The sequence below is a fragment of the Strix uralensis genome, chromosome 8 (assembly GCF_047716275.1).
Source record: "Strix uralensis isolate ZFMK-TIS-50842 chromosome 8, bStrUra1, whole genome shotgun sequence".
NCBI lineage: Eukaryota > Metazoa > Chordata > Aves > Strigiformes > Strigidae > Strix > Strix uralensis.
In genome coordinates, this window is record NC_133979.1 from 10320572 (window position 1) to 10346517 (window position 25946).

Here is a 25946-nt window from a genome sequence, read left to right on the forward strand (position 1 = left end):
AACTGCCAAGGTACATCGGCAGTAAATCGGTCCTGAGGAAAAACGGAAAAATCACTGTCTCATGCAAAACACTTGTGGGGAGCACAGGAAGCAGAGAAAGCAGGCAAGGAAATGAACTTCCAAAATATCTATGATGCTGCTGGCATTACACAGACAGTACAATATCAACTTGTAAAGCTAAGACAAATTTTCCTTAATAAGGTTACTAAAAAGTTATCCTTATCACCCCTCCTGTGCCCTAGCAGTTTTGTGGGAGACAGTACTTGGTGCAGGCAGACGTGTCTTAGTGGCTTTTTTAGCTCACTAGGGTCTTTTCTGTGAAGGTGTCATCTGAACAGCACATGCTGAATTTTGTTTGTTAATCACCGCAGTTTTTCCACAAGCGCTTCTCAGCAACCCCGCAGCGGGATGGGGGCCAGCAATACAAGATGGCAGCCACCCAGCCCCCGCCTCAGGCTACAACAGAGGGTCCCCACACAGGCCACCTGCCCTGGGGGCCCCTGCACCCTCCGCTCACGAGTGGAAAGGAGAAGATTGCAAGCTGCCAGCCTAGCTTGGGGAGCAATGCCTCGGTCCAGACACCCCCCATAATGCCCTGCCCTGCCGCCTTAGCGCAGGGCCGCAACAACGGCCCCCCAAAGCACCACTGCGCCTGCCCGCAGCGCCCCTCGCTCCGCGGCTGCCGCCCGCCCCCACTGCGCCTGCGCGGCCCGGCAGCTGGGCGTGGGGGTGTGGCTTCGCCTGACGCGCGTGCGCACAGAGCGGCGAGCGCCCGCTGCCGAGCGCGCTCCCGGGGGCGGTGCCGCGCGCATGCGCGCTCCCCGCAGGCAGCAGCAGGGGGCGGGCGGCCCGGCAGCGCAGCGCCGCCCCCGCCGAGGGACGCCGGCGGCCGCCATGGAGGTGAGGGCGGGGGGGAGCGGGGTTCCCTCAGGGCGGTGCGGCTGTGGTGAGGGGGAGACGCGGCTGGCCGCTCTCCCCGCCTCGGTCAGCTGTGGGAGGGCAGCCCTGAGGGGGAGCCGTCCGTGCCTGCAAGAGCCGCTGGACTCCCCCGGCTGCGAGCGCGGGTCTTCTCACCGGGGCTGGTCCGGGCTCCTCCGAGGCACGGGGCGTGTGGAGGAATAAACATTTTGAACGCCGGGAGAGGTGGTAGCCCTGGTTTCTGGGGGTGCTGCCGGTGGCTAAGGACAGCTGGAGGGCGGTAAAATGCCTCCAGCTCGCCGGCCGGCCGCTTCGGGTCTCGGGGCCCTCGCGGAAGGACATGGGAATTTCCTATTGCTTGGAGCTGGTTATTCCCCGGAGGCTTAAACTGCTGTATTTCATACATAGTGCGTTTTTTAATAAAGAGTGGTAAGTCTGTAAACTCCTACGATGGCTGCCTTTCTATTAGGAATATTGCTGGTGTGGAAGAAGAGCAGGCAAAGGCAAATGAACCTGTTCCTAGCTTTGATCACAAGTAATCTTTTAGATCTGGTATTTTTCATCTGTCATAAAACGATGAGACCTATGAACCCCTGGGAACACTGAAAATCTATCTAGATTTAATCTATACTTCACCTCTGCAGTATCTGTTAGCCTGCCCAGGGTGACCTTCTGAGGCAGCTCACAGGGAAGAGAAGCAAAGGCAAGGCAGCGGTACAGCCCTGGTGACAGCTCGGCTGCTAGCTTCAGCAGTATGGGCGATAGCCAAAAACTAGCCCATTCCCCTGACACCACTGGCACTTGTTTGTGAAGTGTCAGATCTGCTTAGAAGTAAACAACTCTCTAGATACTTTTTTTCTTTCCTTTTATGAGCTTGCTGCTCACAAAAGCCTCTTTATCATACAAATTTACACCCTACAATTAGCTTGGAAAGATTGGCATATATTCTGATAACTTTGAAGAGCTACAGTTTGGCATTTTTTTCAGAACAGAGCTCCTCTTCATGCCTTCCAGGTGCTGGATGGAAGAAAGGCAAAATACACTTGCAGAGCTGAACCTCTTCCACTGCAGTTCTAAAGGTAATTGGTTTTGGTATTGGCAGCCTTCCAGGTAAAGTGGATTTGGGTGCCTTGGACACTTGAAAGTGTCTTGACATGGAGTATTTTCCATCGTGATATTACTTCATGCTATGAATGCTGTATCAGTACTCCCTAATGCTTTCAAAAAAGGTATTTACTGCTATGAGGAATTTCCTCTCACCTTCCAGCACCTTCCTGGTAACAAATGTTAAAACACTGGTATGAATTTTATGTGACATCAAATGTGAAAATACAATCAAGTTTAATGACTATTAATTTTAGAGTTGAAAGTACAGAGGAGGGGAAAAGAAAGAAAAATCAGTCTTGCTTCAAACTTTAAAAACACATTTAGTTGGATTAACCTCTCCAAACAAGGCTGCTGGCTAATATGGGAGTATGTTGTGTAGCTTTTTTTCCAGTGACAAATGTCATTATCTGATCATTGTAGGGTGTGGAGTAAAGCAGGAAATGCTTATCTTGTTTCTGTATGAAATCAGAAGTTGTCTTCTGAGAAGTTTTTCTCTTTGGTTTAGACTTGAAAACTAGCAAGGGAACTGAGTGGGGTTAGAGGAGGTAACTGGCAATGCAGAGACAGTCTGCTGAGAGTTGTTGATGCCATCAGACGTAGAAGAGAGTAAGCAGCTTACTGTTTAGTAAGTGGCACTCAGAACTTACTTGCCTTGTATATCTCTTTAATTTAAAAGTGCTGTAGGAGTTAGATAAGCTTTGGGTAGTTGAGTCAAAGTACTATTGCAAGGCCTGTTCTCATTTAGAATATGTGTGATCTGGAGGTTAAAATAATTTTGCATCGTAAATTCCTGCTGTGATGGAAACTTAACTATGAGTTGTCTGTCAGTGGTCAGTAACATTAAATACCTTGTTTGGCTGTACTGCTGTATGCAGAAGGAGGGAAGAAGGTCTTTAGACCGATAACCAGTGTGTATGCCATTTTGTTCCCAATTAGGCTTACCATTCACATTTGTTAGCCCTGTGAAATACACTTTATTATGTCCTCTCCTCCGTGTGGCTGCCTCGGAGGCATGTGGTCCTAGAACAAGAAATTAAAAAGATTACTGTATGTTTTTAAGCCACCTTCAGTCTCATTTGTTATCCTTGTTAACTCCTAGCAGGGTCAGCACACTTGTCTTGTTTGCCTTTGTCTTTCCAGTGGGGATGATAACAGTTCTTTTGCTGTTACTCTGAATAACAACTAATGCTTCTAAAGAAATGTGTGTGCATCTGTGTAAACGTCACCAGACCTTAGCAGAAGATCTCATGTCTACAGCATGTGTGCTAAAATATGCTATTTGCTCCCAACAGGACAGGGAAAGGAATGCTGCATGCTTTCCTCTCTGTTAAGGTTCTCCCTGCTTCCCCAGTAGTAATCACGGTGAAGTAACAAATTGAGGTGGGAGGAATCTATTTGAAATAACTTTGTGCTATCCTGCCAAGTGAGATCCACCCGTCGCTGGAGGGTTTGACTCAGAACCTCAGAAACCCCATGCTTAATTTGCAAGGGAAGTGGCTAGCTGAGAGTGCGAAAAGTTAAGACTCTGGAGGTTGCATACACAGAAGATGACCGGTCTTCTAAGTGTGACAGCAAGGAATCACAGAGAGAAGTGTAGAGGTAAAGAAAAAGGTTGCTGTAACCTTTTCTACAAAGTGAAGGATTTTAGAAGGATGGTGTTCAGCTGTTACATTGTTTAGGTGTTACAGTAATGTCTGTGATAAGGCAGAATTGATATTTTTTTCTCAGACTTGCTCTTTCATGAAATCAGATTGCTTGGGCTTCCTGTGGACTTTTGGGTGTTGATTTTAAAATGTTAATGCTCCTGTATCTTTTTGGGAAGATAATTGGAATGTTTTAAAGTTCACCGTCCTTCATGGATAATTCAGATTAATGAGCTAAGTGATACTGAAAGTTCTCTTGCAGGTGGGATGTGAAGGTAACTCTGATAGCTAAGAATGAATTAGGGCAAACTACTGTAAAGATAAATGACCTGTAAGCAACTCACTTCTTACGATTTGAAATTAATATTCTTACTTAATGCAGTACAGAATGAGTATTAAAATAATCTGCCTCTGGATTTGACACAGGGCTGTTCTAAGGAATTGGGCATCCTTCCTCTTCAAATTGTGTTTCGCTTGATCTGTAGTGTTAGAAGCACAGTTAATCGCTATGTAGTCGCTTTATAAAGATAGCTTTGATTACTCTGAGCTTCCTGCAACGAGCAGGTTTTGGCAGAATCGGCACCTGCTGAGTGAGTCCTGTTTCATTATGTGCCACATCTACAGTAATCAAAGTGTTGCTGGAGAAGGGAGGGTCCAAGAACAATGTGAGAAACTGAGTTGGGAGGAAAATGACTGAAGTCTGTTTCCATCTTGTTTCTTTGTCCAAAATTCTGGATGTCTGAAACTTTAAAGTGGCTTAACTTCTGTTTTGAGTGCACACTTTTACATTTGAAGTCTGAGAGTCACAGGTGTGTCATGCTTGTGGAATCAAGGGACTTACTCATGCCTATTTTATTGAATTTGTTGGTAGCTCTTTGACTAAGTAAACAATGGCTCTGAAAATAAGCATAAATGAACTGAGAAGCCTGATGCTGTTCATAAGGTGCAACTGGTCTCCCTGTTGTTGCTCAGTTAGTCAAAACAGTATTTTTAAATTTCAATCAGAGAAGCCTTGTCAGAGATCTTGGTGGGCTTTTATTCAGTCTGAATAAAAAGCCTTTGTTTTTACAGTATCTGTGGGACAGTAATATTTTTGTAATTGCAGCTGTTTAGATACCACCTCAGTGGTCTGAAAGCATCCCATGCCAGCACATCAGCTTTAAGTTTGTTTCATCTGTTGAATCCTGGGTTGTGGCTATCCTCTGTGAATCCACAGAGGCTTTACATGAGGCTCCTGATTCTTCTTTTCTTGAGATAGTGTTACCTGAACATCACTGCCTTGTTTGTCGCTTGCTAGGAGTGAATTCAGTACTAGGGGTACCTGTTCTCAGGAGAAGATTTTCAGCTGTGGAAAATGGTTTCTCATGCTCCTGGTCTGTTGGAGCCTGTTTGGCTGCCTCCAAGACCAATTTCAAGATTTGCTTTAACCTTGGTGCTGTTATGGCTGTAGTTGTGGTGCTCTATCTTGAGTGTTGATCTAGGTTAGGAGAATGATAATTCTTGTTTGTTAAGAATAATTCTGTATTTTGTATCTAAACTTGTTGTGTTTCTCCAATGGTATAACAACAAGAACTAACGAACACCATAAATCATTGTTTTTGCAAGACTAACAAGGGGGTCCTCTCTTTGGTTGAAATGACTGGAGCACTAGAAATAACACTGTGTTTTGCTTCTGTACTTAAGAGTTATAAAATCTTTAATGCAGGGGTGTGCTTTTGCTGTGTGCTCACCCGAAGCCTGGCACAACAGGTTCTTGCAATCTCTTGAGACTCTGGGCACTACCTGAATGTATGTGACAACGTTTATGTGATTTCTGAATGTAAGTGTGATTGTGTTCCTTTTCAGCTGCAGAACAACCTGGCTCAAGCAAGACCCAGTTTTGAAGCAGATGGTAGTACCTGAACACTCTGCTTTAAACTGTTTTCTTCCATTGAATTCAAACGCACAAACAAGGTATCTTCTTAACAGAAAAAGACATCTGTACTGTGTTCTCCAAGTGCTTCCTGTACGTGTGTGTGCTTGTTTTCTAAATATACCCTTCCTTCCTTTGGGAAGCAGATTAGAATGAGAGGGGAGTTATGTCTGGGTAGTGGATTTTGGCATGTTTGTATATGGAGTGTTAGGAAGCAAGATGAAAGGTGATTTAAGATCTGGATGAAGTGAAACTTGTGGTAATTGTTCATTCTTCACTTACATTGTTTGCAAGTCATCTTTATGATAAATGCTTTTGTTCATCCTTTTGAAGATAGTTGTAGAGGCCACAATAGCAAAAGGGAAAGGCTGTAACTATACCTTCCCACACAGGCTCTGAATAATGTGTGTGTTAAATATTGTCTCAACACTGAATTATGATGATGATAATACAGGACTTCAACAAAACTGCAGCTAAGACAGAAACTTGTTCTTTTTTTGCTTGCGGTATGGATTTTGCTGGGTTACATTATCCTGTAAGCAAGAATCCTAACCTGACCAGAGGAGAAGGACAGATCAGAGTTTGAACTGTTCCCTGTTTCTTCAACTTTTGTCAGACTGCTAGTCAGACAGTATTAGAGAATAGTCTGACTGTTACGGTTGAGTGGGATGTAAGAAGTGCTTTTTATCAAAGGTTTGGCTAGTCTGCTCTGAACACCAAGTAGTGTTCTACTCCCACCTCCATGCAGCCAGCCAGAATAGATTATAAAGTGGGTGAACAAGTTGATTTGGTGGAAGCAGGGGTTCAAAGCTTCGGGCCACATTGTAAAATGACCTTAAAATGACAGCAGTTAGACATTCATCTTGAACCTGACGTGTCCATGGGCCATTTCCCTCCAGAGCAGTTCATCCAGTCTCTGAGCTTGCTGTCTGGCAGGGTGAGCGTCCTCAGAGCCCGCAGTGTCGTTGTCACCAGAGGTAGTCCTGCAGCATGCAAAACACCTCAGCATTGCTTGGATGGTTGAGGCACACTGTCTTTCAGTGTCATCAGAAACTCTTTGGTATATGGTCACAGAGGCACAACCATTTTTTTGAAAGCTTGAAAAACCTCTAAAGCATTTGTCTGGGCTAAAGGCATTTTCTTGTTATACTAGCTGTTACTTAAGTACTGGTTCGTTAAAGTGAATAATGAGAATGAAGCTGTTATACCTTTAAAGCAAAAGCAGTGTGGACCGAGGTGAACTGCACAATGATGTGAAATAGCAGACCAGAAGGGTAATAATCTAATATAGCAAAGATTTCATGCCTGTCTGGTAGCAAATTTGGCCATGTCTATAGGTTGAAAACATCAGCTTGTCAGTAATTTGGTTTCTGTACACACAACTAGTGAACTTCCTGGTTCAAGGAAGCAGTTCTGTGTAACTTAGGAATTGAGTCAGACTAAAGGGAATTGAAATAATGTAGTGAGTTAATAAACACTACTAAATATCATAGCCAGCTGGTAGAGTGCGGGAGATGGTTGTGAAGAAATACGTCACCTGTGCTAAGATGCAGGATTCCTCTCCGGTCTTTTTGCTAATTTTTAGTCTGTTACAAGCTCTGAAACCGTGTAATATTTGAAATGGAATAGAACCTGTCTAGGTATGACTTGTTGTCTTGCAGAAGTTGAGGTCATTAAAATGGCTTGTTTGATGCCTGGAAATTGAGCACCTCCTTCAAGCAGACCAGCTCCATCTCTGAGCAGCTTCATATGTGTTATTTTGATCCCAGTTCTAAATAACTTCTAATGCAGGCTGAACTAAAATTGGGGAGAGCTGGAACTTGCTGTCAAAGGCTAGCCTTCTCTTTATGTTAAAATTTGAAACTGTATGTGTGCCAATTGAAGTTAAGAAGGAGCTGTTGCTTTAGAAGTTGGTAAAATGTATGCCTTTATATTTCTTACTGTATTTAAGAACTTACATATGTCATCCATCATGATTTCTTAACACATTCTGCTTAAGACTTGAAAATGAGGATTAACTATTGTCTTGAGGCTTTGAGTGATACATTTTTAAGTGTTTCAGTAAGTTGTTAAAGAGAAAGGGCTTTCAAAACAGCACTTGCCTTAAATTTTCAGAGTGTGAGTTCTAAGTGATGCTCATAATAGCTATTGTTGACTGATATTGACGAGGGAAATACAATGAAGCAGAGAAAAAGTATTTCATGTGTTGGGAGATTGTTGTGTAATGTTTTGTGCCTTGGAAAGGCAGAAAAATGGCTATTCACAAAGGCTCTCTGTTAAAGGAGAATTGCCAGAAAGTTTTTGTCATCATTGTTTTTAGGGCTTGTTCTTCTTTCATTAACAGTGTTCTTATGATTATGCTATTTCTAGGTATTTAGGTTTTTCTATAGTACAAGATCTTTAGTTGTGAATTTACTTCAAAATCCTTCTGGCTGTAAAATGTCTTAGCTGTGCTTTGCTACTGCCTTGAAGACTTTGAGCTGGGATTTTTAACTGTTAGGGCCAACTTGGCAGGATGTGACTGGAGCTGTGGAGAAATGCTCATGTGATTATAGTATGGAATCATTTAACCTCTTTGGAGATAGGTTAGCTGTATGAAGCAGCTTGTGACAGAGAAAGTGTATGGTAATGTTTTTATTTAGGCCTTCCATAAGAATATGCAGGTGTTTTTTTCTTGTTCTGCCATATTATCTTGCATCAGTGAATTGTTATCTCTGACTAAGCTCCTGTAATATCTGCAGCAAGTAATGCAGGAAACAAATATCTAAATGCCATAAACACTGCTTGTGGAGCATAAGTTATCCACTGATCTGTGGTTTAGAAAGGCACATCATGGTTCTGTGAGAAATGTTTTTTTTCTGGCCTTTTAGCAGCGTAAACTGACCTAGATCGCTCCTTTGACCTGTTAACTCCTGTGGTTGCTTTGTTTCACTGGGTTGTTTGACACTTCCCCACACCTTCCTCCTGTTTTGGAAGCTCATTTTCTTAAGCTGATTTAAAAAAAAAATCTACTTGTAAAACAGTAGAATAGCTCAAAGAATAGCGCCCTGGTGAGGGCTGTAAATCCTGTCTTGCATCAGGGCATGCGTTATGTTGTGGGTAGCTCGTCATGGTTGTTGACAAGGATATTCCCATGCTTTGCCCTAGTGTACTGCGAGAGGAGGATTCAGCATAGATGCATAGTTATTTTCTTCTGTTTTTACATTCGTTTATCAAACCTCCCCAGAACTGTTAATTAGCACCCAAATTGTCTTTTTAGGTTTCCTCTGATATTTGGGGGAAGAGATGGCAGCCTACGGAGAGATGGCAGCCTGTGATGAAGACAAGCAGAGAAACTTTTGGATAGCTTAAGAACATAAACACACAAGAGCATGTTCATTTTCTCCTGAAGTGAAGTAATTGATTGTGTGTTAAAGGCACCTTTATGTTCTGCCACACAGAGATGGTCAGCAGTCAGGCTCTCCCCATAGCAGACAGTGGGAAAAGGAAAAAGAAAAAAAGAACCAGAGCCACAGATCATGTCCCTGGGAAGTTTGAAGGTTGGTGGCAACTTCTAAGCTTTTAATTGTAATGGTCTGTTTTTCCTCTGCTGTTCTCAGTTTTCTTAGCTAAACGTTGCTTTTTGGCAAACATTATAAGTTAACATTTCTGTTTTTCTTTATCCCCTATGTTTCAGTCTTCAGTCTCTTTTTTTTCTCTTAGTGGTGAAATCTGTGTTCTATTCGTAATCTAGTTTAGTGGTGTGGTTTTTTTTAGCAGGAACAGTGCTGATGTCAAAATGTTTTGATTGAATAGATGTGAGCACAAATACTGTGAAGCATTGTAGGTAAAATACAGTTCAGTGCAACAAAGCTGACCAGTAGAAAACTTTAGTGGGCAAGTAGCCTTGTAAGGTATGTTGCAAATCTAGATGGTAGCAGTCTTCTAGGTTTAAACCTTCAAATTTCAATTATACTTAAAACACTATCTCTGCAAGTAGATTTTGTATGGTAGGTATTTTCTGATCAAGGCGTGAAATGTTTTCCACCTGAAAAAATTGGTTCTGAGTTTTACATGAGGACAGGGAAGGTGGATGAGGTCCTAGCGATTACTGAGCTATAAAATGTTTCTTGTGTGAACAAACTTGTAATTTTGATGCTGGAATGAAGTCTACTTTAAATTTTCCTGGAACTTGAAGGGGGGAAGTGAAAAATGAGGCATAATTAAGGCTGGCACATTTACTTTAATACTGCATAAATCTATTTTCCGTCTTCATTACCAAGGGAATTTTTTCAGTTGCTGTCATATGAGGATGCTCGTCAGATAAATAGCTTGTCTTGATGTTACTCACTGAAATGCTTTGACTAATGTGTCCTTTCTGCGGGATTTCTTTGGCAGACTTGTACAAGCTGACTGCTGAGCTTCTTGGTGAGGGAGCGTATGCCAAAGTTCAGGGTGCTGTCAGCCTCCAAACTGGGAAAGAATACGCCGTAAAAGTAAGTATAGAATAAAAGCAGCATCACTTGTGTCCGTGTCATCTTCTCCCTCCTGGTTTCTCAGTGAAAAGCTGTAATAGGGTGGGTAATAACAAAACCTTTTAGAAAATTTTTGATGCTTGAAATGAGCCTGCTTTATAACTGCTGAGATATGTCGTCTTAAGTATTGTGCCTCTGGAGTAAAGCAGTATATCAGGTGCAGATAGAATTCACAAACAGTGAATGACTGTGTGATGGTTAGATGTCAGGGCAAGCTTTCCTCTCATGTCCTGATTTGATTGTAGTCCTACCAGTTTTTATCTCTTATGAAGGAAGAGGCCAAGTCATTATCTAGCGTGGCCCTCCAAATAATGTGAGCTTTTGAGAATGCTGCTATGAGTTCAGAGAACATCAGTTACTGCCATTAGTTCATGCAACGCTGTCTCTTCTTTTTTTGGTAGAGGTGAATCTTCTGTAATACTGTTATATTAGCTGTTAGGGCCCATTTACAGATTTGTGGTTATCCTGTGTCTTCTATTTAATTACAAACACAAATAATAGTAATAGGAAAGCTTTATGTTTGATTCTTTTGCGAAAACCATAGGCACAAAATTTTAATCCCCTTTAAAAATCTGGTCCTGTAGATGCTATAATTTTGTGTGTACTTTGCAGAATTGTTGAAGTTGAAAGTCTGGAATAAACCAACCACTATACTATGGATTAGATGTGATCAGATACCAAGTCCCATGTAGTACTGGTGAATGATTGCTTGTTCTGTACTGGATAACTCTGGCTGTAAAAATGAGAAACCGATACTGGATACAGACAGTGGTAGTATTTGCAGTAATGTCATGAGCTTTCCGTTCACGTAGCAATCATTCAGTCTCGGCCTCTGTGGAAAGCCTTTGTCCTTGTCCTCTTTCAGCCTGAGGAGTGTGTGAAGGAAGGTGACTTCTGATGGCAGTACAGAAGGGCTATGAGGTTGAATGTATGTTTTCTTTAATACATTAGGTCCTGTTATTGGGTCTCCGTGAAGTTTGCAGTATGAACCAAACTCTCATTTTGTGGTGAATGTAGTACTTTTAACTTAAATGCCTATAATGACAAATCTCTTCGTTTTGACTGTTCAGTGTCTGATGTGACTCAAATCTATTTTTGTTAGAACTCAAAAGGATATCCTTTTCTGCACATTGCAAAGTTAAAATGATGCAAGAAAAAGCTTGTGGTAACTTTGTCAGTGACTGTGTAATGTAGATACAGTTCCTTTCTTCTCTTCCTGTCCATATTTCTCTTGTCCTTTGAATGCCTTCCAGAGCTCTGCTGACACTGTAGATAAATGACATATGAGAAATTAAACAAACAAACAAAGGTGGAGTGTTTCTTTCTGGTGGGCATGCCTGAGATTCAAGCCTTAGATCAGTTACAGAGTTCCAGAGCCACATGCACAGTTTCTGCAGTAATTTTTCAAATATGAGCTCTAACTCTTTCCACAGATCATTGAAAAAAATGCTGGGCATAGTCGGAGTCGGGTTTTTCGTGAAATAGAAACACTGTACCAGTGTCAGGGTAACAAGTAAGTATAGAGTCTTGTGTTTGTTTATTTATTTAAAGTATCTTGACTATTTATTTCAAATTTTTAAGCCTGTTATATATGACTAGGTTAGGAGTTTTGCAATAGTCTCCTTAAAACCAGTTGAAATCTAGTCTTGACCTATTCAAAATATGAATTTCCCCTTCTCTTACCTGTGAAATTTAGGGAAATATTTACAAGCTACAGGTCGCATAACTCAATTAGCAACCAGGTCAGCGTAGCCTGAATGTGCTTCAGTGCTGCATGGCTTTTGTCTGAATGAGGAATTAACATTTTGACACTCTCCTCTGATTTCACCATCAGCAAAAGCTGACCTGATACCAGCTGCTCTTGAAAGGAACGGTCTTGCCATTCCTTTCCATAATGTGTGGTTTGTCCTCCTCTGCGTCAGCCTTCCTGCTTTTGCACTGGAACAGCTAATTTAGTTTTCATTTGGATGTGTGCTGACTTCGCGTGGCCACAGGATGAAGTGGCTTTATAGCTGTTACTCGTGTCTGAAAAGGAGGGAAGGGCTACGCAGCCAGTGGCAGCATGCTCTGTGATGAGTTTAAGCCAATTCTGAAACTACTCCTTTAGATGTCTCTGTTAATCTAGAATGTATACAACAGCTGTTATTTATACTACAGTGGTGCAGCTTATATCAAGCCTTTTTTTACAAATTTTTAGTATAACACCTAAAGAATTTAAGAACAAACTTGTCTAGCAAACTCATGGTCTTAAGTTGTGCTGTAGAGAAGCAGATTATATCTTTGTTATGTGTGTGGTTAAGAGCATGTGGTTATCCAGTTCATAACTGATGAAAACCTCAAGCTCTCATGAGCATGTGCAGAATTTGGATTTTGTGTATAAGTGTAGAAAAATCTGACTTACATGTTTGACATTCTCAAGGCAACGTGGGGTGTTTATGTTGTGCTGCAAACACTATGCTAGCTAAACAGGAGTGAGTTAGTCTAAAAATGGTAACTAAGGCACTGGATTTAATGTCATGTTGACAGATGCCTGTCTCCTTCGAGCCCTGTGTGTTCTGTCTTGTGATTTCCAGAGAGAAAGAATGCCAGTTGTTTTTTTTTGTTGTTGCCTTCAGCACAAATGCGATGTTCTAAATTATTAAATACAACCTATTACCAGTTATCTTCCTGTCAGTTGAGCAGCAGCAGAACTCTCACAGTCCTGTCTGATTTTGGTGTTGGGCCTGTTTCCCCTGCTTAAACATGTGAGTTGGAAACGTGGTTTTAATGCCATAGGCAACCAAGGCAACTTGTTTAATTAGAACTCTTATATTTGATTACTTCTGGCAGTTCCCAATTATCCATGCTGAAACTCTTCATTGCTCTGTTTACGCTCTGTGCCTGTTTCTTCTATTTCCCCTCTTTTTTTTTTTTTTTAAAAGGAACATTTTGGAGTTAATAGAATTTTTTGAAGATGACACAAGATACTACCTTGTCTTTGAGAAGCTGCGAGGAGGTACTGTGCAGTAACTGTGCCTTTGTGCATTGAATCATCATGGTCCTGTTTGTCTCAGTGCTTTAAAGTAGAAACTGAAGAGCTTATTTTAAATGCTTGAGAATTTTAAGACGAAGAAGTAGAGGAAATAATATACAGAGCTTGAAGTATGGTTATTCTTGAATATGTATGGGTCTGGTCATACATTTGCAATCCCTCTCTGTAGTTAAGTGATGGAAATGTCAGCTCTGTTGAAGTGGAAGCTTTGGAATATAGTTAGTAGGTCACAGTACCTTCAGGCAAGGGGAGACACACAATATGTCAGGTATTATGCATGATCTTAGTACAGCATCTATATACTCTGGGAGCATTTTCACTTGATGTAGGATTGACTTTGTTTCCTGAAATTCATGGAGCACTGTTGTGAAAAACATCTTGCCTCTGCCTGGGGTTGCTTGTAACTGTGAAGCAGTCTGCTTGTGGCTGGCTGAGGGCCAATCAATGAGCAAGTGTGATCACTGGTCTCCAGCATTTAACACTCACCTGGGGAATGAGAAGGCTACATCAAGCATTTTCTCATATTTGTCTGCATTGAGCATAATTACAGTATCCATTAATTGCATGGCTGTGCAAAACCATGAGTTAAGTGTCACCCAACCTTCAAAGAAAACTTGAGTTTCTGAAGGAGTGTACTTTTGTCCATAGAACATCATTTATTATCACTGGTCAGGAAGGTTTTCAGTAGCAAACCATATGTGCAAGAAATGCAAATTCTTGCAGTATAGATCCAGGACTTTTTAAAAAGAGGAGGACACCTTTTTTTCTTGAGTAAAAGCTTTTGTTTACTGTCCCTTAAAATTACTGCATCATTTCGTTGTGATTTCCTCTAACACTGTTCCTCTTAATGCACAGACTTCTCTGACAAATTAGCTGTGATAGGGCTTGATTGGTACAAATTTGCATTTGTCTATTTTCCCATCTCCACATTCTTCCATTAGTTAACCCTCTTTGACTGTGAGACTATGGTTGTCAGCATACCTGCACAGCTACTGAGAGGATAATAACGCTACACCACCTTCCCTCTCTTAGCTACTGTTTTTACAGTGGTCAAGTAGGGCTGAGGCTAGTTTTCTCTTTGAAAAATTTCAGCATTTGGAGTGTTAGGTATGTGGGTTAGAAAAAAAAGAAATAATAGGAATTAAGGGTTAGACTAGCTTCTGATGCACTGCAGATTCTGATGTAAGCAGTGTGGCTGGCAAGAATGAGAACATTAATCTTCAATGCAAACCTTACTCCAGTAACTCCAATCTCAGAGACTGGTGTTACCTGCAATGTAATGGCATAACTTGAGCTTTCCATTGTCAGCTTTGCCTTCCTGTAGCTGTGGTAACTGAAGGAGCTCTGCTCCCATTTTAGCTGTGTTCAGTTTGCCATGATATGCAGAAGCTGTTTAATGTCCTTGCCTGACAGCATTTTATAATTGAAAGCATTAAAATCCAGCTTATTGTACTGAACTTGCATGATTTAAGAGTCCTTTCCTCCTTTTTACTTCTTTGAAAAGCGATTTGGGAGGTGCTATATGATGCTTTCTCTCTGCTGAATACTGAAGAGGTGGTAACAGCTGTGGCAGGAGTGCCCTGCTATTCTTTCTGTTTGTGGGATTCCTCTATGTGGGCTGAATGTAAAGGCTGTAGAGTATGTTTTCATTGATATTGATATAATTCTTCGCTGAGAGTTTGGAACATCAGCTCTATTCAGAAGAGTAATTTTAAATAAACCTGCTGAATAAAATGAACACTTGAGGTGGCTCAGTATTGTTTCCTGCAAAGTCTGGGATCTTCTCCACAGACATGGAAACATTCAAGAACTGTTAATACTTTCTAAAGGAGTAAAGAACAACTATACCAGGAAACCCCTTTGAACTCTGTGCCCTTAAGAAATCTGTAGCAAACTAGAAAGTGGTGTTTCCAGCAAGGGAAACCTTCTGTCTTTGAAATCTGATAACCCGGTCCAAAGTGGCTTTCCTCCACCTATCTGACACGGCATACCTGTGCATATCTGAAGAGTCTTTTGTCCATCTTTCTTCTTTTTGACTGTCTTTCCTGTTTCCTCTCTGAATCCTTGCTGTGAAGGAGTGGCAGTGGCATAGATGGTATAAGAATAGGAATTACTGCAACAGAGAATGGGAGGTTTTGTTCCACATCTCAAACTGAAGAATAAAAATGAAATCACCTGAGATATAAAGTGTTTACTGTATTGGGGGCCAGTAACAAAGGACAGTTACTTCTTGAATTTTTCTGCCTGATTGCTTTTATAAATATACCTCTCAGTAAGAAAATGGAAGACAGTAGTAAGGCTATTTAGTGCAAAATTAATTATTTTTTTTAAGATATTTTTAATCTTTTGAGAAGATTGATGGAATTGACTTAAAGAAGATAAGGAATCGAATCTCCCTTTTTCCTTTGTTAAAGGGATACCAGTGGAGCTCTGCCTGCAAGCTACCAGTCCTTCAATGTATTCATATTTGAGAGGTCTTTTGTCAGATTTCATGTCCCAAGGCACATCTTGCCTTAAGTCAGTGTATGAGCCTTACTTTGATGTCAATGGGAATTTTAGTGTCTATTTAAAGGTAGAAGGGTTTTTTTTATTTTGATGGTGTTGAGAGAAAAAAAAGTGTATACTTACTTGACTTTCAGTGCAGGGTCTCAGTTGTCACATTACACAAAATGAGGAGAGTTAGTTTGAGCATGGACACCTGTGACCTGGGGGAGGGTGGGTTTTGCTGAAGTGCTGTCTACATCCTTAGTTGGTGTTTGAGTTTTACTAGTACTACTAGCAAGTCTCTACTGTTCACGGTCTGTGGAAAACAGACCAGTCGTGTGCTGGGGCAGTAAAAAGTGATTGCATCTCATGCTGTGCTTAAACTAGAGGGCTGCAGTGTTTGAAAATTACGTTCTAGCAGTCTTAAGTATTGAAGCTGTTCAGTACCTTTTTCTTAGTCATTCCCCTGTTTGGTCCACGGAAGTTGCTTCCTGTGAAAGGCTGGTACAAAGTATGAGAAATGAGGTTGTGGATTCATGATACTTGGTACTAGTTCATCATTATTTTCTGAGGACCTTTTCATATAAAAACATGGGATTGTGACACTTCAGTTTCTGCCATGTAAACATACTAGAACAGAGTGTTAGCCAGTAACTTTTCTAAATGACTTCTGGCCCTGTTTGCACTGAGATCAATTCTCCCTTTATGGCAGACTAGCAGTGTCTATTGTGTTTTTATCCTTGTATTGACAAAGCCTCTTCTCAGCCCAGGCAACATTCATATTAAGGTTTTCCTTTTCACCTGTTATTCTGACAGGTTCAATCCTGGCCCATATACAAAAGCGGAAGCACTTCAATGAACGAGAAGCTAGCAAAGTGGTGAGGGATATTGCCTCTGCTCTGGACTTTCTCCATACGAAAGGTAAGAGGAGGCTGTCTCCATCTTTACTAGTTGACATTGTACACTTCAGTTATGGAGCACATTTTATCTGTAAGTAGTCAGCCTTTGCTAACATTTCTGTTCACAGCAATGCCAGATGACTTATGCTGTTTTCCTCTATGATATTATTTTCATAATATGGTAGCTTAAGTAATCAGCTATGTTAAGGTGATATAGCCTTTTGAAGAACAACAGTTAAATTGTCATCCAGGGAGAATTAGCATTAGGGTTGAATCAGTTTGCTTGTTCTTGTTACCTAAGCCACCATGTAAAGGGAGCTAACATTCTTTTTAATTTCCTCCTCTTCCAGGTCTACAGAGATGCTTTTCTGTATTTACCCAGAATTTCTGCTGGTTACAAGACCTCTTTGTAGTAGCTTTTGGTCTCCACATTTAGACCCCCACTGTTGAGTTGAGAGACCTACAAGTGAACCATAGTCCTTGTTTGAAGGTGTCCTCATTTCATTTGGGATTTGTTCAGATTTAAAAGCAATTCTATTTGTAGAGAGTTCTTTTATGTTAAAATGTTTTTTCTGCTGCTTTTTCTACTTGGGAATACTTTTTCATTTCAAAATATCTGTGTGCATTATGGTCATCTCAGATTATATGTTCGCGTTGAATGTGATAGATACCTTTAAAATCTTTCTTATGTCATGGTTATCTGGTCTTGCATAGATTAAGCGGCTTCAGTTAATGTTACGGTGACTACCTTTGAATAGAATGGCATGTAATTGGAGACTATGTTTATTGGTTATTTATTTTGATAAGCTTTCTCTCCATTTGTTTTGCCATTCTAATTAGCCAGGTAGATCTCAGCAGATCTGCGTTTGCTAATTGTTTAGTACTGGCCCCAGTTCAATAAATGTTTAATTGTAGGCTTTACTTGTAAATCACGGGACTGCTTATATGCTTGAGTTGGAATCACAGCACTGGTACCCTGATAGGTTGAACCTATTAAAAAGAAAAGCGTAGCAGTGCATAGGGAGTTGAGAAAGTGGTAGAGGAATATGGATCTTGTCACATGTTGTGACTTTGTTATGAGAGGTTAATCTGAATGTGGAAACAAATTTGGCCTGGATTAATATTTTTGGTAATCTTCATAGACTGTCTATGTGATAATTTTTAAACCTGCAGAGAATGCACTCTGATACCTGTGTTTAGAAGATGTTGACTTTGAGATATGGGTCAAATAAGGAACAGGAAGCTTAGGCTGAACATGTAGAGAAATACTTACTTGATGTGTTAGGGGTATAGCAGGTTGCTTAACAGCTGATGGTCTAGGAGCACTGTTCAAGGAAGTTTAACATCGACTCGGCTAATATCTTTCTGTAGTTCTCTGTCAGCTTTTAGTTTTAATTCCCCTTTCCCCAAACAAGAAGGGAGTGATTTGTTAAAATGCCTTTAGAGCAGCAATCCACTTTCTTGTCATTTGCTGTGAATTGGTACGGTGGGGACATGGCTTGCAGAATCGACTACAACATCCCCTTTCATTTTATTGTTCTCTTTATGGTTCTTTCATGTGATATTAAAATAATTAGTAAGTAGCATACAAAACACTGAAGTAAACAGGAAATTAAAGCAATTTTATTGCACAGTTTAGTGGTAAAGTGCTATAGCTAGATGCTTTAAAAAAAATAAATTTGAATGAGGACAACTAATTCTTTTGCCAGGAATAGTTTAAAACTCAGCTGGATGATACTACTGCCTTACACCCACTTGGGATGTATGTACTTTATTGCTAATAATCTGCTGGAGGAGTGTTTAAAGGCAGTTGTTTTCTTTGTACTTTGTGCAACTGCACAATAAAATGTTATATAATCAGACATTTCAAGTCAAACTACAATACAAAAAAGCGCTGTTGGGTTTCACATTACAAGCCAACTGTTGGGGGTATGGCTGGCCTTGCTGTAAATGTCAGCTCAGGCAATCTTGATGGATTCATTATGCCATCTTCCATGCTTAAGCAATGTGCACTGCATCACTAGGAAAGCTCTGATTCCTTTAGATTGGTGTTATGCTACGCTGCTAATGTTACATTTTAAGTCATGTCTTGTGGAGTGTGCTGAAAAAAAGACATTAGAAACTCCTTTACCTAGAATTTGGTGGGATATTTTCTTTCTCATACTCTGAAGTAGTATCAGGTGTGCTTGGAGTATAATTTTTAAGCAAGGCTAGAGTGCATTTAAATTACAGCCAAGTTGCTCATTTGATTTGATTATTTTGCTTCTCATTTTCTGCCTTCCCATTATGTTTGATCATATTAAATGGAGAACTTTCAGAAATTGTGTGTTTAGGCATTTGAAGAACTGCTTTAACAGTGCAGAAGTACCTTTGCATATGAATTGCACGGATAGATAACCTTCTGATGCTTTCCTGTTGGATTTACCTATTCCAATAGCAGTTGAACAAATGAAGAAGCCCTTTGGTGGTTCTCCTGTATCTTTTCTTCAGCATCTCCAACCAATCCCTTTAATTTTTCTTTTGCTTCAGCAATGAGTATGTACCTCACTGTTACAGGGATGTTTTCATCTGAGAATTCAGGGTTTTTTTGGGAAGAGTGTCTCAAGTATTGTCTGTGCTAGTAGGAGTTCAGCAAACCACTAGTTGATCCATCTGGAAAGAAGGACCTTACTGTAGAAGGCACAAAAATCTTTTGACTAAACTGTGTACACAAGTAAACTTCCCTACAGGTCAGTCATCTTAATAAGCTGATTTTAATTAACATAATTAATTTGGCTAAGCCAAAAAGTTCCAGTGTTAGCAGGTTCTTGTTTGCTTGACTGACTCTCATGGACATTTAAGGATGATAAAGGTATAGCAGGATGCAACAGTGACTTTTAGCAAATACGCTTTGCAATTAAATTATTTGCAGTATCATTAAGGGGGGTTGCGTAGCAAACTCGGGCCTAGAATATTTCCCAGGCCACCTTCTAATAGAGAGAAGTAATGAGAAATAAAACAGGAGAGTATCTTCTCTAATGAACATTTGTGCTCTTATTTAGGTATTGCTCACAGAGACCTGAAGCCTGAAAACATCCTGTGTGAATCTCCAGAAAAGGTGCTACTCTGGTCTCTTAACGTTCTGTATAACTTAGTTTCCAAAAACAGTCCTTGTGTTCTGCCTCTTCTCTTCTTGAAAACTTTTGAACCCATTAGTGATCTTCAGCTAAATTTAACAAAACTGAAGCCTGAAAGAGACTAAATTCTTCTTTGAGCTGTAGAAATGTGAGCATCTGACTAAGATAAAAAGCTAACTGTTCTTAGGCAGGGCGTGGCAATTACAATTTAGCACCTCATCTGTTCCGAGGCAGTACCCAGATGGACAAGCAGTATTTACAGGCCAGCTGGTCACATCACGTATAGTTCCCAGAGTGCCCTGATGTATACTGGTGCTTGCCCAGCCAGATTTAAAAAATAATGCAATAGGGGCAGATGCTGGTGGCATGGGATCAACTGGGACAGAGGAGGCAAATGCAAGGAGTGGAATATAGCTGTAAGAGACTGGATTTCACTAGTCCTGCTGCTAGAACAACTTGTGTTCTGTCCTGGGGTTTTCCACGTGGTGCTGTGTTCATATATATTGCATTAATCACAGTCTTCCGGACCTCTTATTGTTTTGTCCTTGTTTTTAGGTATCACCAGTAAAAATATGTGACTTTGATCTTGGTAGCGGGGTGAAGCTGAACAGTGCGTGTACTCCTATAACTACTCCGGAATTAACAACGCCGGTAAGAGACATACTGTGGCTTCATGCTCTTTCTATTCTACCATAAAACAATTTTTATCTGCAGAGGAGAGCTTCAAAGGGCTTACAGCAACTACACCCAGTGGTGGGTGGTTCATTTAAAGCAGGTGTATGTGTGATAAATACTGTCCTGGGTTCCCAGTCACAGAACAAATATACAAAAGCACAGGAGCTCACTGTGTTAATTCTCCTTTTGGCCAGAAAGTAACACATGGATCCTGTTCATCTCTTCCTCCATCAAATGAGGAATCTTTTTGTGGGGGTGTTTTATGTGCTTATGGACTGAGTTTGAACCTTAGTTTTGCGTTCATTTCCCCGTGTTTGAGTTCTGTGCCTAAGACCTGTGAGCTAAAGGGAATGCAAGCTCTGTAATCACGTATGGCTTTATAATACACATTCATTTGAAAAACTACAGTGCTATGCTTTTGGACTTACTGTGAAAGAAAAATGTGACAGTTTTGCAGGAGTCCGTTATAGAAATCACCTCCCATTATATAGTTGTTTACTTTCTGAAAAGCCTGATAACTAATGGATAAGATTTAAAAACCTGAAATGTATAAATTAATATTTTGACCCTGTATAAAGGATCATAGATTCATATGGAACAGCTTATGATCCTGCTAAAGAACAGTAGGAACTCTTTTGCCTTCTGTTAGGTCTCTGTAGTCCTTACACCTGAAATGTGTTCATTTTTTCATGTGCAGTACACTCACAAAATGTTTCAAAGCTCTTGGCGACTCCATTTAACCTTTGAGGGATGCAGCAGTTGCAATTTGGCTTAACAAAATGAGACCTGCACTGAAAGCCAGCAGTAAACTTCAGTAGTCCCTGATGCCTGGTCCTGCTTTTAGACCAAGCTGCCTACTATAAAGAGAGGAGAACGATAAACCTGAGTCTTGTATGGATTTGACCCTCCTTTTGAAAACTTAAGCTTGAATTCGGTTTCCTAGTGTGGGTCTGCAGAATACATGGCACCCGAAGTGGTTGAAGTCTTCACAGAGGAGGCCACGTTCTATGATAAGCGGTGTGATCTTTGGAGCCTGGGAGTGATTCTGTACATCATGCTCAGCGGTTACCCCCCTTTTGTGGGCAACTGTGGCACAGACTGTGGCTGGGACAGAGGAGAAGTCTGCAGAGTTTGCCAGGTAAATGCACGTGTCCTGAGCATATGTAGGAGACTAGTTTGCTTCATGAACTTAGGGTGTAAGACTTGCCATAATGCCAGCAGTGACGAGCTGTGTTTGTAACCCAACCAGTTATCTAGGAGGATAAGCTGTGACTGAGAAGTGAGGGTGGTAATAGAAAAGTTGAGTGATGATATCCCTTTCTAAAGTAAGGTTTGGCAACTGCCACCGCCTCCTGATGTGAGATCTCAGAGCTTCTCCTCATCCTCTCCCCCACCCCACAATCCTCCTGTATTCTGTAATTCTTGATCTGGTTTATGGTAGTTGCCACAATTCCTCAGGTGAAAGTTGAGCCCCAGGAGAGTCTTCATGCAGGGCCTGCTTTTATTCTTTCTAAAAACTGAGTACGTTGGTTACACTGTTACGGGGTAGTGGGGAAGGTGTTCTCGGCAGACAATGTATCATGTCCATCTTAGGACGCACTGAATCACTGTGTGGAGCTGCCTGTCACTGTCCATTGACTCCATAAGGACACTGGATGGTTTCAGTTGTCATCCACCACATTAGGTGGATAAAATTGAGTGAGGGGAGTGTCACTTGGGAAGCCTTCTGGTTGCACTCTAGTTGCTATTTAAATTAAAGAAATTTTCCTTTACTAGAACAAGCTTTTTGAGAGCATTCAGGAAGGCAAGTATGAATTTCCTGACAAGGATTGGTCGCATATATCCTCTGAGGCCAAAGATCTCATCTCAAAGTTGCTGGTTCGTGACACCAAAGAACGACTTAGTGCTGCTCAAGTTTTGCAACATTCATGGGTTCAAGGAGTATGTATCCCCCTTTATATTTTTTAAGTGTTATTCTTCTTCCAGAATGACAAACAAGCTGTTCCCTGTCTCTGAACTTTTAATAGTCATTGTGTGTTTTAGTGCTCTTATATTGATTAATTAAATTATACACAGTGGCTTTATTCTTTCTGGAGCTCTGTGTGGTAAGTATTTGGATGAATCTGCCAAGCTTGAAGTGTTGGGTTGGGTTTTTTTTAATTATTGCTTTATGCATTTTAAATGGCTTTCTTGTGAATACCAAGCACTGCAGTACACGAATTATGATGTTACTCTTTATTACAGTAATGCAGAATGCTGGTAGATAGAGTTTTAAAAGAACAGCAGTGTCCTTTTTTGCTTTAGTTCCCAGTTCAGGATAGAAGGGATAGACTCTAGAGAGCTTCCAAAGCGTTAGTCTTATACCTGCAAACTGTGGTGGTATCTTGTGAGGGGAGACAGATTATGAAATGTGATTTGTAAACCCACAGTGAATTAGTTTATATGCAATACCCATTAGTTGTAAAGATTTGGGGGAGTCACCTGTTTTTTATTACTCTCTTTTGGGAAAGCATGGTTCCCAGCTGCTAATACATAACTAACTTTTCTTAACTGCTTCTTCTAGCAGGCTCCTGAAAGGGGATTACCTACCCCTCAAGTTCTTCAAAGGTAACTTTTTTTAATGTCTGTAAACTTGGCCAAGAATTATTACTGAAAGAATGGGGAGAGATAGGAGGTGACAAATCAGTGGGTAAGATCCCTGGTTGAGAGTGGAACTTCATAAATGTGCAGCATTAATTTTAAGAACATCAGAAATATTAAAGCTCTGATTTTTCTTTATGATCTAATCTTGCGTGTTTGTGGGAAAGGCATTGGAGATAATTCCTGCAGTGCTAATCTTAGACAGGAAATAATGATGGTTTTGGCAGTTCCCTGCCCAGGAGGGGAAGAAAGGCATAAAGGCGTGCATTATCCAAAGAGACTACTTTCTGATGGGTGAATAATCATCATGTACACATGAATCTGACTTCCATTGCAGTTGATGGTAATCACAGTATCAATTTAACTGTGAACAGGGCAAGCCTCATTTAAAGTGATTTGATGGCAGATTCTGTATGCCAGAGAGCCTGAGTCACACATCTCCCTCTATTTCCATGTCTGCCACTGGCAATTCCAGGTGGTTCTTCCCATCAGAAATGCATTTCCTTAAGCTGGACGTGCAATTATAGTGGGATTGCAGTTCTCTGAGGAAAGACAACAGTATTGCCCCATGTGTCCATCCTTTTATAACATGTAGAAATTAAGCATGGCATCTCAGGTGGCTTCCTGGGTTTACGTTGGAAGTCCTTGGCAGAACGAGGACTAGAACTGTGGCTGTTTCCAAAATCCCAGAGTGTTTTTCTTATGTGTGACTGGTCCTTGCAGTGAGGAGAGATGCGGGTATTGACTGGTCATTTTGCCTGCTGGGTCGATGTTTTGATAGGAGAAATAAAACTGCCTGGAAATATCTATTCTGCTGTGAGGGTAACCAGGTGAAGTGACTCTTTGTGTGTGTTGTAACTGCTTTCTCCTTTTCCCTTGAAAGGAACAGTAGCACAAAAGACCTGACGCTATTTGCTGCTGAGGCTATAGCCCTTAACCGCCAGTTGTCTCAGCACGAGAACGAACTCAGCGCAGAGCAGGAGAACGTTGCCCATGCTGTGTGCTCCATGAAGCTTTCTCCTCCATCCAAGTCCCGCCTCGCCAAGCGCAGAGCAATGACGCATGCCACCAAAAACAGTGACTTTCAGCCAGTTCCCCATAAAGCTTTTTAAACTTCTTTCCTGCTATGGATTGGCAAGATCAGCCTGTGTTCTTATTTGGATTTTCAGTGCTGATAAAAGCTTCTCTGCTTCTGACAGTTTGATTAGAAGCTTGCTCTTGTGATGTGACTTGTAACTTTAAGGGGACAGCTTTTTATGAAAATGTTTTTTGCTTGTCAGATTTGGTGCATTAAGATAATTTAACTGATCTTTTTAAACTGGAGAAGATGGGTTTGCTGCTGTATTAGCTGAGGTGATAAATCACTAAGCTTTCCTTATTTTCTTCTTAGAAGAGCATGCTTTAAAATGTGAACTGGAAAATATCAGGAAAAAAAGCTTGCTTTCTTTGCCCAGCAGAGCATCATGTCTCTCCCTGCCTATGGCTGCTCTCCTTGATGGCACATCTTGCAAGGTGCTGCTGCTAGTGTCAGCAGCAGGGACTGTTTTTAACCAACAGTGCCCTTCTCTCTTCTGTAGACTCAGGAAACGAAGATGATGACTGGGTCCATTACCTTCATTGGGCTTAAATTGTATGAGGATGATAGTGTAAAGGTGTAAGGATCACTCAGGCTTGTAGAGATGAAGAGGACCGGGTTACTTTTTTATCCTGTTGGTAGTTTATGTGTCAGCATGTGGGATGAAAGCTGGGGGTGTGTTATTTCTTTATCTGACATCTTTTTGTTCATAACTAAAATGTAGTCCATATGATCTCTTTTTTAATTGGGTTTTTTTTGGTGTCCCATATGTCCCCTTCTCTGGCAGTTGCATTCTTAAGTCTGATAACCACAGTATGTAACAGACCATTTATATAAACAGTTTATATTTAGTATCTGTTTTTTTCTAAATTAATGCTATCCTTAGTTATACCTTCCATGCTGTAAACTCATATTTCTCCAAGTCCTTTTTTGTGTGTTATCTGAACTTCTTAATGTGAATGGACAGGCTTTGGTGAATTTTGGTGTGTGAATAATTTAGGATTATCAAATGCAGAGGTACGTCTGTACAAACATGGTGCTGCAGCTGTTGCATTCTGCCTCCTGCAGTGATCTCAGGCTGGGTGTCTAGATTTTCCCTTCCAGTTTTAATACTGTGGTGCACTGGGGGTAAGGAGTAGCTTGGAAGGGTACTGGCTGAAAAGCTGAAGATTTTGAGTGACCAAGGTGAGGTGTCCATGAAGAAGGACACGGATGTTGAGCACTTTCTGAAACATAAGCTGTGAAAATAGGGCCACTAAGATGCCCAACATGATGCACCTTTAAACTTACCAGCCATTTCTGAAACCCTTTTGCCAGGGCATTGTGTGCAGGGTGGAGAGGGGGAGGAGGCGGCCCCCAGGTGCCAGCACAAAACCCTCCCAAGCAGAATGAGAAGGAATAAAGTAGCAGATCCAACAAGCGCTTGGAAGTTGAAAGGTCAAAGCTGAATGTCCTTGCATGGCCTATTCAGAGCGGTTTTACATTCTCTTTTAGCAGTGTGCATACAGCTATTTTTATACAACATGCTGTATTTTGTGACTAATATTAAAGTTGTTATTTAAAAGATTTTATACATGGTGCCAGTGGACGGATTATGACATGTATTTTGCTTTGTTTTTATTAAAATGCTTTAAGTTATGGATTTAACACATGTAGCAGTTCTGTGTGGTTTTTTCTTCTTGATTTTTGGTGATGTAGAAAAATAGAGAGTTGCTTACTTCCTTACTTCTCCGTGTGCCATTGGATTTAAGACAACTGAAGTCTGAAGACTAAGCATACCTCCCTCTTCTATTGCTCTATCAGTCTCTGGAGGCTCCTGCGATCTCAGCTTTCTCGAGGTAGAATGAAGATATGACTGCACAGAGAGGGCTGGAAGGGATCCTGTGATCCTTTTGACCTTCATAAGAAATCAGGTAACAGGGCCATTGGGTT

General features: G+C 41.0%; 1 protein-coding gene across 11 annotated transcripts; it reads left to right on the forward strand.

The window, feature by feature from the left end:
• The first annotated feature begins 827 nt into the window (after positions 1 to 827).
• On the forward strand, positions 828 to 25665 carry MKNK1 (MAPK interacting serine/threonine kinase 1). Of its 11 annotated transcripts, none has more exons than XM_074876125.1 (14): positions 859 to 900; positions 1911 to 1997; positions 5514 to 5621; positions 8840 to 9119; positions 9958 to 10055; positions 11528 to 11607; positions 13016 to 13089; positions 16426 to 16530; positions 19550 to 19605; positions 20180 to 20275; positions 21243 to 21437; positions 22076 to 22240; positions 22863 to 22906; positions 23823 to 25665. In XM_074876125.1, the coding sequence occupies exons 4-14, from the start codon at positions 9005 to 9007 to the stop codon at positions 24049 to 24051; spliced, it is 1257 nt and encodes a 418-aa protein (XP_074732226.1). In that variant the 5' UTR covers positions 859 to 900; positions 1911 to 1997; positions 5514 to 5621; positions 8840 to 9004; the 3' UTR covers positions 24052 to 25665. The 11 variants fall into 11 exon arrangements, with proteins under 11 accessions (XP_074732221.1, XP_074732231.1, XP_074732220.1 ...); XM_074876126.1 differs by having other exon boundaries at positions 868 to 900; positions 1906 to 1997; positions 5514 to 5673; XM_074876124.1 differs by having other exon boundaries at positions 868 to 900; positions 1906 to 1997.
• Positions 25666 to 25946: the final 281 nt, after the last annotated feature.

What these genes read in the sequence shown, in the direction of transcription:
- MKNK1 (XM_074876120.1), top strand. Translation starts at nt 1,922, where the DNA reads ATGCCTTCCAGGTGCTGGATGGAAGAAAGGCAAAATACACTTGCAGAG. An exon ending in TGTCCCTGGGAAGTTTGAAG is followed by an intron (nt 9,120 to 9,957) that starts GTTGGTGGCAAC and finishes TTTCTTTGGCAG; the next exon opens with ACTTGTACAAGCTGACTGCT. An exon ending in CTTTGAGAAGCTGCGAGGAG is followed by an intron (nt 13,090 to 16,425) that starts GTACTGTGCAGT and finishes TTATTCTGACAG; the next exon opens with GTTCAATCCTGGCCCATATA.